Below are 11393 nucleotides of genomic sequence, written 5' to 3'. Positions count from 1 at the left end.
CCAACACAAGCGAGGTTTACTGCACGGGAAGATGAAGGTAAAGCTGACGACACACACTGATATAGCAACGGGGAGGCAACCCGCTACATAATATTCCTTCGATTTCCCTTGAATGAGAATAAAAACCCAAACAAGGGAGGTTAACTACACAGGAAAATGAGGGTATAGCTGACAAAATACACTGAAAATATCAACGGTGAGACACCCTACATAATAATCCCTCGATTTCCTTTGAAAAAGAATAAAAACCCAAACAAGAGAAATGAACTGCATATGAAGATGGAGATATAGCTGACAAAATACACTGAATATATCAACCTCTACAAATAATATTCTTTCCATTTCTGTCACTGTTGCATGTGGGCACGGAGACAAAAGTCAATGTTCCTCCCGAGACAGGCCAGTCGGTCCGAAAACTTTCAGTTCATTTGGTCCATGATCAACATTCCTCGGTCACTCTCCTTTTCCTGTTCTTCGTACCAGAGAAACATTTTCTATTTAAATACTCTGTTGTGTTCAACCGTCCTGAAATAAGCCCGAAGTTGACTTCGCGAAGACTTCGCAAAGTCTCTTTAACAAAAATGATGTGCCATTTAAGCTTCGTGCAACGAGCTTAGTGAAGCAGACTTCGGCCAATAAATATCAGGGAAAAGCTTAAAAAGCTTAATAACTGCATCGTCGTGAAATGTGTTGAGCTTGTCAATGAGCAACACGTGTTCAAGACTTGTTATTGTTTACAAGTATCTGGGGTCGCAAAATATGTATTTCAATAAAACAACGGGAGTTGTCTATAGAAACAGCGTCCTTTAATGAAAATGACACTAACTATAAGAAGTTTTATTCTGGGCTGTGTTTTCTTTAAACCACCGTTGATTAACTTAGTGAAGATTACTCGTGTGACGGAAGCAGACTGTTTTCGATTCCCATACAATTTTTAATAATAAAAACATTTTGAAGAAAACAGATTAAAAAACAAACACATCTGGTTGACTCTGTATGTGTATGTGCGTGCGTGAGTTTATGTGTGCGTGCGTGCGTGTGTGTGTGTGTGCGAGTGCATGTTTTGTCAAAACGTGCATGTGTATTTGTCTGTAAGACTGTCTACAATGTTTTTTGGACCCCTACCTCTTTCTATTATCCCATCAAACAAGTGTTATCGGCCTCAAAACACACATAAACCAGTTTTGTCCTCATACCAACCATGTTGCTCAGCACTCTTCTTTATTTTATGTCTTTACAAGATGCCTGTTGTGGCTTCGATCAAACTTCAAACAGTATTTGCAGGTGTACTCAGACAGGTCACATATTTCTAGCAAGAAAGAGGAAAATGTGAACAGTGGATTTCCTTTATAGACTTCCCCGTTTTTAAGACATTGATTTTTCCGATGTGTCTGTTCATAACCCTAGTAAACGTACCTTTGTCATTCAGATGTAGCCGAGTGCCGAAACACTACGATCACCTCGGGAGGCGAAATGCAATCAAACAGGATTGAAAATGTTAGGGCTAATTTCTTAGCCCTATAAAAACTGTTATGCAAACCCGAAGGTTCCCATGAACATACAGACAATCGGAAACCACCAGACCCCATCACAAACAGAATTCTACAATCCACCGCTGTTGACTTAAAGGCCAACAACTCGGGTGCAGAGTCTGCTGTGAAAGGAGCGGTAGCCTCCCCTGTCACAGAAAGACTATTTTTATATGCAATGCATTACTGCAACTGTGCTGCAATTTCCTCACTATATTGTTTTCCCATTTTCGAGTGTGTTTAAAAAACTATAACCCTTTTCCTTCTTACTATCTATATTATGTGCGTCGGTATTAAGTGTTTGTACCACTGACTATAAGGGACAGGTTGTAAGATTAGGCTTTGCCTAAAACTTCTATCCTTTGGTAATTAAGTTCACTTTCAGTTTCCTTTATAAGACCTCATTTTCTCAGATTTCTGGAGCTCTTAAAAATGGGCAGGGGGGGGGGGGGGGGGGGGCACTGTAAATGGAATCGTTTGATCACATGATTGATCCGGGTGTTTATTGGTAAATTGCTCACTCTCTCTAGTATCCCAATCACACTCCTGTTTTTGTTGTTGCTTGGTTGCATGTTTTGTGCATGGTTTCCATTTCATATAGCAACTTTGATCGTGGTCCACGTTTTTAGACTGCATTGATTGTAGTTGAATCCGTACATTTACCGCTTTAAAAAAATAAAATTAAAACTTTTATACTTCTTAGATTTGTGTGCTGCTTGAGGACTTCAAAACAAAACGGACCTTGTTTTATCATAACCCAAAAGTCGAATTGTATACCTTGTGGAGTAGTTTTAAACTATCAAGCTGTTTGATGACGGAGCAAGCCCCTTTAAAACTACCATCTATTGACAACTCAGAGGTAATAAACGGTCTTGATAAGCAACAACACAAATTCAAAGAAATAATCTCTCAGTCACCTTTCTTGCCTTCAATCCGGTACTTAGTGAGACTGTTCTGACGTTTGGAACGCTATTAGTCTCTCTTAAACTCGTTAATTGTACATGGTAACTTTGTAAAACTGAAATGCGTTTTGCTTCCACTTTTCCTTGGCGACAGACTTGAAGTGAGCAATGAACGCAACAATAAGAATAACCTAAAAGAAAGACGGAGCAGACACAAACTAATTTTATATTACAAGATGGTATTTGGCAAATGTCCTCATTACTTATCACAACTTTTGCCACCTTTAACTTCTGATGTTAACCCCTATCATCGAAGAAGACCATCAGAAAGAAGAGTTCCCACTTGCAAAACTGAATTATACCGTCGATCTTTTATACCATCTACCACTGTCCTTTGGAACAACTTGCCAGACAACATCAAAACAACTAACTCAATTAGCGAATTCAAACACTATCTAACTATTCCTGATTATAACGTACCTGCCTATTACTACTGTGGTAAACGACTGGAAGAGATTCATCACTGCAGAATGCGCCTAAACATGAGTAACTTGAATTCTGACCTGTGCAAACGCCACTGACAGGAAAATCTGCAGTGCGTTTGCGGCTACCTGCATGAAACAGCTGACCATTACTTGACACATTGCCCTCTGTACGTAGACGCTCGCCAATCTACAATAAATGCACTACCTGTACATGTTGAAATATTGTTAAATGGTAGCGAAAACCTTTCTCTTCGCACCAACAAGCTTATTTTTGAAAGTGTCCAATCGTTTATCTGTAAATCTGGTCGTTTTTGTTAATTTGACCCAGTACGCATATCCATGCCAACAACCCTTATTTTATTTACATTTTTCAATTATATATTCAGCGAACTACTGCTTATTTGCCACTGGATTACAGTTTACAATGTACTATGTATATTCTTTTTGTATGCGCTAACCACCTTCATCTTTCATATGTACCTACCATTCTTTCGCCCCACCTCCACCCTCCCCCTCTTCCTCCTGCTAGCTTTTTCCTGTTCTTTTTGGTTTGCTTCAACTATGCTGTTGACCTGGATAGTTCCATAGTTTATGTTTGTCCGACATCATATTTTTTGTTAATTTGTAAAGTTCAACGTAGGGCGCGTAATATAAGCGTTCGCTTGAGTTCGTGTCCCTATTGTTTATCGCTGTATTGTTGTACCATGTTTGATTTAATAAAACATTGTTTAAACCAACAATAAAAATACTCTGGATGTAATTAACCTACGTTTTCTGTTTTCTGTTTTCTGTTTTGTTCTGGGAAAGTAACTAAAACAGCTTTGAGGTCTGAGATATCGAAGTGTGTGTACTATTGCTTTGACCGACCAAAACATTTTTTTAAGAACCGGCCCAAGTGAATTTTCTTTGGTTTGTTTGGACAGCAGGGGGAACATATTTGGGCAACAAATCCATAATCCGGTGTGCTTTTTGTGTGTTTTTACCTGGTGATAGAATGCATGTTTTTTTAATAAATTACTATTAGTCTTCTCTTGTGACGCAGAAGGACATAACGATGAAACAACCGCAATGAAGTGGGACAAGAATAAAAGTGCAACAGACTCAATGAACGAGACAATTTGAAAAAAAGCTACAGCCAAGTCTGCGAACAACAGTTTGTCGTCTGTTACTATCAGCACAATGATAGGTGTAATTCATTCTCCCTTCTTACTTCGCGTAGTTCAAGACTGTTTTGTTAATTACTCTTTCAAAAACCTGCAAACTTTCCCTTCTGTCAAGGACACGTATTGCGTCAAGAGGCCATCTTATGATGTTATAGGTAGCCCTTGAGAATAAACATTGCGATGGTAGTAACTTCAGTCATTCTCTCTTGAAAATTGCCTTGTTAATTGTCGAGGACAGGTATCAAGACAAGAACTGCCCCCAGGTAAAAGAAGCCTTCATACAGATCTCCCCGACACTTTCGCTGCTCACACTAGTATCATCTTCAAACGGTTTGTTAATTGGAGCTTGCTGGCTACGGGCAATGCACCCGGCTTGACGATAGGTGTGGAAACACAAATTATAGTGTCTGTATGTGACACAGCCTAGGGGTTAGTACATAGGCTGGGGACCGCTTTCTCCCCGTCGGTCAGTCTTTGTGGCTGTGAAAAAGGATTAGAGCTGTCAGAAGGACAGTTACGTGGTGTAGACATCAAAGACCACTCGCGACCCTGTGGTGTTTTCTTCGAAGTTTGTGTGTCGTGAAAAAAGTAGCTTTAAAATAGGTCATCAAATAGTTCAAACTCTGCACAGAAACAAATCGAGTGGAAGTCATCAGTATTCCCTACTGAAACCGCTATCCAACGAAAAATAGTTAAGCCATAATCAAATAGCACAGGAAGCAAACACGATGCTGATTGTTGGCATGAGTTTAAAAGAAGTGACGATGATAAGGATCCAGTGCAAAAGCCTGGGTAGAACTAAGATGATGATGATGACGACCACGACGTCGTAGACGATGATGACGCAAAAGACGAAAAACTAACAACATCAACCCAAAAGGTGTGTGAATCTATACAAGTCAGACAAATGACTTCACATTTCAGGACGTTAAATTCACCACATCAATAGAAAACAAATCGAGTTGAAGTCTTCTGGTTATTCCCTCCTGAAAGCCCTATGCAACAAATCAATACAAACGAATCGTAAAACAATAACATCCACAGCAGGACGTAAGTTCACAACAGCGAGGCTAAACTCCTGCAGATGGAACATTTTAGCCGAGAAAGGAAACCGTATACATAATTCACACATGGCTTGGTAAAAACTTGCGGTTGGATACGCATTTACATATATACAAGTCAACACAACAACAACACATTTTTGGTTAGACGATGACATGAAACACAAAGAGAGAGAGGGATAAAGACAGCAAGCCAGCCAGCCAGCCAGCCAGCCAGCCAGCCAGCCAGCCAGCCAGCCAGACAGACAGACAACACAACAACAACACATTTTTGGTTAGACGATGACATGAAACACAAAGAGAGAGAGGGATAAAGACAGCAAGCCAGCCAGCCAGCCAGCCAGCCAGCCAGCCAGCCAGCCAGCCAGACAGACGGACGGACGGACGGCCGACAGAGAGAGGCATGGCGAGAAACAGAGGGAGGCAGACAGAAAGACTATTGCTGAGTGAAATCATACAATATATGATTTACTCTTTGTTTCATTTTCTGAAAATATACAGTACTGCAAGCCTTATTTTCACAGAAGTATCTATCTTGTGAATAGTAAGTTAGTTAACCATTTGGAAAGCACTGACAGTTATGCAACCCATCAAATTATCAATACATCTTTCAGCAAATGCCTGAATATCCTGCACCCCAAAACATTGTTCATTGAATTGACTAAGTTTTCATACCTGTTATTTCCAACAACAACAACAACAACAACAACAACAACAACAACAACAACAACAACAACAACAACAACAACAACTCTTTAAATGTCACAAGTGAGACAGAACTATAGAATTGTTGAGAAAGCATACACACCCACATTACTTAACAATCTTAGAGTGTGCTGCCTCAAAAGACATACAACGTTGCATGCCATCACTGAACTCAATATCCAATCTCGAGTTCATTCATATGCATTAAAGTAGTACTAGTCTTGTTCGCTTAGTTTTTGTTGAAATGTACTTTTAAGCTAATGAATGACTCACTCTAAAAGTAAGAATATTCCCAAATCAAAATCGTAAAAATATAATATAAAAACACACTAAAACACACACAAAAACACACCCACACACAACATCAACAATACCACAAAAGGCTCACAGTCGGAGCGAGGTTGAAAGGTCTATGAGGGCAAAGCACACGACAAGAATGAAGTTATGACTGAGCGTAGCGTGAAGAGTAAACACAACGCTTGAGTGACACCACTTACAAACACCACGCACATGGACACGGTACTAGCAATACTGTTCCTCTCCTCCACTCTAGCGGTTACTACCCATCACACAAAGTTAACAGAAAACTTGGACATTTTTTGCGGATGTGGTATATTCTGGTGGAGGTATTAGTGACACAAAATCCACCAGTTTCGTTTCCGAAATTTACCTGTGCACACCTGTTTCTTTCGCTCACGTGTAGGTATAGAACCGAACAGTAGCACTAGTTTGGAACAGTAGCAAAAGGCTGATTCGACGGCCGCGATAGCTCTAGAGAAGCGAGAGAGAGAGAGAGAGAGAGAGAGAGAGAGAGGCGGAGACGGACTGTAGAGAGCGAGAAATGAAAAGTATGCATGCAGCGGGGTATGACGAACAATATGCAAAAAAGACAAGAGGTTGAGGGACAAGACAGGTGTGACACTATCCTACCTGCAACTACGTCAGTTCCTTCCATGGTTGAACGACTGTGCGCCAGCAGCGCAGCGGTAAAGGTTTCTGTGTTCTCGGACCGTGAAGCCTCCATGCCTGGCTGATTCTCGCTTGGGATACTACTCTACACACAACTCGCTGGGAACGAACGACAACTTGTCACACTCGCCGCGACACACAACAGTCCTGCGACATTCTCGTCTGCTCGCCTTTCATTGGTTGACCTCTTTTGACCTCGCTGTCTGATTGGCTTGAGGGATAGCTTCCGGCGTTTTACCTGCGAGTTTGTATTACGACTGGTTGGTGTTCCACACGGTAGCAATTTGGGAGCCGTGCTTACAACAACTGTTTCGCTGAGTTTTCTACTGGATACACGAATTTGTCAGCACGGTATGAGGGTGGATTGTGAATTATGGATTGTCCGCTTTTGCACAGCAGAATCGACTGTCAATTTTAGAGCGTTGCGAGCAAAACGCCGACGACTTTCTCGCCTGTGCTGCAGGCGAATTCACCTGCCGAAGAGAGGCATTCTAATCCCGGAATGTTAATTACACGGCAGTATGTGGGATCCTGTATCACTAGGGGGTCTTTTCTCCCCCTGTCATATTACACGGCGGCTTGTATACCCCTCCGAACTGAAAAGAAACCCAAAACAGAGACCAAAAAATTGTCTTCACTTGCTAAAATTATAGCCGCTAAATAATGAGCTCGGGTCAAAGTAAACATGTGCTATCTGCGCGGACGCGCTCACAGTCGCACAAACGGACACGGATTAGGAAATGGTAAGAAGCTTAAGAGGATTAAAGGCTCGCTGTTTCGGTCCAGCCAAAGACCTAAGGCCTCAGCTATTTGATGGAAAGCAACCACCCGTGAAGAAAGAAGGCAAATAACGTTGCACCCCATTGTGTTTTGCCCCCAGGCTTTCGGAACAGCTGAGCGGGTGTAGAAACAAGAATCGGAGCGTGAAAGGCGAACGATTGTAGTCGCTGCTGAATTGGACCGTCACTTGCAGCTGAAGATAAAGGGGTTTTTAAGCCTTTGTATTTCGATTTTCGTCAAGACTTGTCGATTGTTGGAGGGGGGGGGGGGGGACAGTCCAGTCTTGGCATCTTGGCCTCTACCCACTTTTTCCAGAAAGCAACGCGCGCACGCACGCGCATACACACATATACACACACATACGCACCGTACACCGAAAACACACACACGCACGGACACACACAGACACACAGACGAGCCTACAAGCAACCGTGCGCGCACGAACACAACACTACCTTCCACACGGATATTTACACATATTTGAACATGAACGTCATTAGTTCTTAATTGAACACCATTGATAATCGTACAAATGTAGCCTTGCATCTCATTAAATTTATGTCCGCCTATATCGTGATGCTATCAGAAAGAAAAATAATAATACAGCTTGAACGGGTTGAACAACAACAACACCTCGACCTAACTTGACCCGGCTAGACCCAGCCAGTCTCTCGTGATTATATCTGAGGAGAGAAGCTTGATCTGGGGGGGGGGGGGGGGGGAGGGGGCAGGTCAGGTCAGTACAGTGGAGAGGAAGAAAACAGAACAAAAATGTTAACGGTCGATGAATCAATGTATCGTAGTAGAGGAAGGCGGGTAGAGGGAGGCGGGTAGAGGGAGATAAGCTGGACATTAGAGTGGGATGGGAGTTCCTGGAGTGAGGGGGGGGGGGTGGAGAATAAGACGACGAATATTGTGGATAGGGGAGAGGGATGGAAGAGGAGAGAGTAGCTTGGCATGAGAAAGCTGGGGGGGGGAGGGGGGAGGGGTGGACCCCTACTGGAATGACCCCTACTGGAATGACCCCTACTGGAATGAATGAGGAAGAGAAACATACGTTGAATTATAAGAATAGGATATGGGGATCGAAGATAAGACAGTAGCTGGTCACGGGGAGAGTAAGTTACTGGAGGAGGATGTAAGAACAATTGTCGTCCTGAATGAATGATTAAGGCACGAGTTGGGGGGTGCGAGAAGAGAAGCTTGACACGAAAAAGGTTGGTCAATACGAGAATGGTCACGCTGAATGACTAATATATACAGGAAGAAGAAGAGGGAGAGGGAAGCTGGATATTGAAAGAAAGTAAGTCGACGAAGCTTGGAGGAAGAAAACCCCGTCACCCATGAGTGGCGCAAGGAGGAAGAAGGTGGGAGAAGCTGGACATTTAAAGAAAGAAGGTCGATGGGAGTTTGAAGGAGGAAAACCTCGTCAAGCATGTGTGGCTGGGCATTTCATCTTCTTCTTCTTCTTCTTCTTCAGCGTTGGACGGTTGTGTCATTGACCCGAAAGGCTTCAGGGGGATTGCTGCCTGTTGCAATGTCAACCTCTTTATCACAACACGGCTATTACCTTTCACTGTACGATTGATGCATGAGAGAGAGAGAGGGGGGGGGGGGGTAGGAGGTGGTAATTTGACTGGTGTACCTGTCACTTCATGGTGGCTTTGAGGATGAAGAGCGAGATTGAAATCGTGTTGTCCACAATCGATTGTCATTTGTAGGGAGGCCCACTGTCCTAAGCGTGAATAGTGCACAGAAGGCATTGTTTAGAGTGCTGTAAACAGCTTCAAAATTAAGCAATGTTCTTATAGTTCAGGTTTGAAATGTAAAAGTACTTATAGAATTGCTGTGCAAAGTTTGAAGCCTGTTAGAAATATACATTTGGAGGTATTGGACTGTAAAATCAGGCAAATATGCGATTTTTTCACAATTGGGAAGTTCTGTACAGGGCGACAAATTAAAAAAAGCAAAAAGAAATGACCTTTTCGGTTTTATTTTATAAAACAGATTGCAGCAACCACAAATGTATCACAGTTGAACCAATAAATGCAATAAAAAGGGTTTTATTGCCGATTGCAATTTTAGGCTATATTGACGTCATCACACGAAATTTAAAAAACGCGAACAAGCAAATCTTCAGTGATTTTACAGGTAAATATGTCATACGATATATCAAATTGAAGATCTCTTTGTGTACAATCTAGCTGTCATACTTTTGATGCTGTATAATCAAAACTTTACAACTTAAGCTTGAAAATCAATATTTTCAAAAATAATAAATTTAAAATAAAAACTATAAAATGTATTAATGTTCCGCAATGTCAATCTTTAAAAACATTTGTAACCTCACATTTTAGCATATTTCCACACATTGAATGATAATAATTTTACTTCCAAACAAGAAAACACTAACTACAGCACAAGTTTGCAGTTATGCGTTATATTTTAATCTGCCTGACTGAAAATGTGTGCGTTTCTTCCTTAACCTGTATATCCGCGATTATATAGCAAATTATGTGTGTGTAAGTGTGTATATATATCCATGTATGCAGGTATGTATGTGTGTATGTATGTATGTATGTATGCTTATGTGTGTATGTGAATATCTCTCTTTCTCTCTCTCTCTCTTTCTATCTCTCTCTCTCTCTCTCTCTCTCTCTCTCTCTCTCTCTCTCTCATACACCCCCACACACACAATATCTGTTATCCTTGTTGCGGTGCAATTAAGGTTAGGTATCCAGCATGACAAAATCCCCAGCAATGCAATAATGACACAAACAACATATTTTCAACAAAAAAACTTTCACAGCAAAACAGAAATTGTCTAATCAATGAAATGTAACAAATACAATTGCAGAACAGAACAAAGAAAAATTTAAAATATAACATCAGGTATTTAGCGCCAAAAAGTCAGATCATTAGTTATGAGAAGCAATTAAGAACAATAAACAATTCAGCGCCATAAAAGTCATTTGAAGTCATCAGTCACACTTTACTGAATTTCAAAAATCGTCGGGAAATGAATTCAGCATTATAACAATACCATCAATAAACACACAAGCATGAAGATGAAACAGAACAGACCGAAATTGTAGCACAGAATTGAATTCTGCAAACATATCGCGATCAAAGAAGAACACCAGGTGACTAAGTGTAGCTATCGTTAAACAGACATTACACATTCAATGAGATGTACCTACAGATCAGGTAATTCGTGCTACAAAACCCAGTGCGGATCATAGTCTAAAAGACATCGAGATATTACTAAATTATACAGTACTTCAGCGCCATACTTCTCTTCTTCTTCTTCTGCGTTCATGGGCTAAAACTCCCACGTTCACTCATGTTTTTGCACTAGTGGGATTTTACGTGTATGGCCGTTTTTACCCCGCCATTTAGGCAGCCATACGCCGCTTTCGGAGAAAGCATGCTGGATATGTTCGTGTTCCTATAACCCACCGAACTTCTGACATGGATTACAGGATCTTTTCCGTGCGCACTTAGTTTTGTGCTTGCGTGCACAATCCCCGGCAAAAGAAACACAACGCATTCGCGCCCATTGTTCCGAGTGATTTTTCGTCATTTTCAAATTGTCGTAAAATGTGAACCAGATAAGATAAATCAAAACGAAAAACAGATTCGCAGAGGATATTTTACTGGCTCTACGACAAATGCATAGTATTTAATCGTTTTTATCTTTTACTTGTTCATAAATTGTGTTATACAGGGTAGGGGTCAAGCGAGTCGTGATTGCAGGCAAACGTGTCTCTTCAACATGCTACACAAATCGTAAAAATGA

The 11393-nt window shown here is 41.3% G+C and overlaps 1 protein-coding gene across 1 annotated transcript in view; it reads right to left on the bottom strand.

Annotated features, from left to right (window-relative positions):
* LOC138957746 (paired box protein Pax-5-like) overlaps nt 1–6948 on the bottom strand; it is a 255055-nt gene extending 248107 nt beyond the window's left edge. Inside the window, exon 1 of the mRNA XM_070328817.1 lies at nt 6776–6948. Within this exon, the coding sequence (XP_070184918.1) occupies nt 6776–6869 (94 nt within the window). The 5' untranslated portion in view covers nt 6870–6948. The remainder of the gene's footprint in view (nt 1–6775) is intronic.
* Nucleotides 6949–11393: the final 4445 nt, after the last annotated feature.

This window comes from Littorina saxatilis, linkage group LG2 (assembly GCF_037325665.1).
Source record: "Littorina saxatilis isolate snail1 linkage group LG2, US_GU_Lsax_2.0, whole genome shotgun sequence".
Lineage (NCBI taxonomy): Eukaryota > Metazoa > Mollusca > Gastropoda > Littorinimorpha > Littorinidae > Littorina > Littorina saxatilis.
The sequence above is the reverse complement of the archived record's forward strand: the minus strand, read 5'-3'. Positions and strand labels throughout refer to the sequence as shown.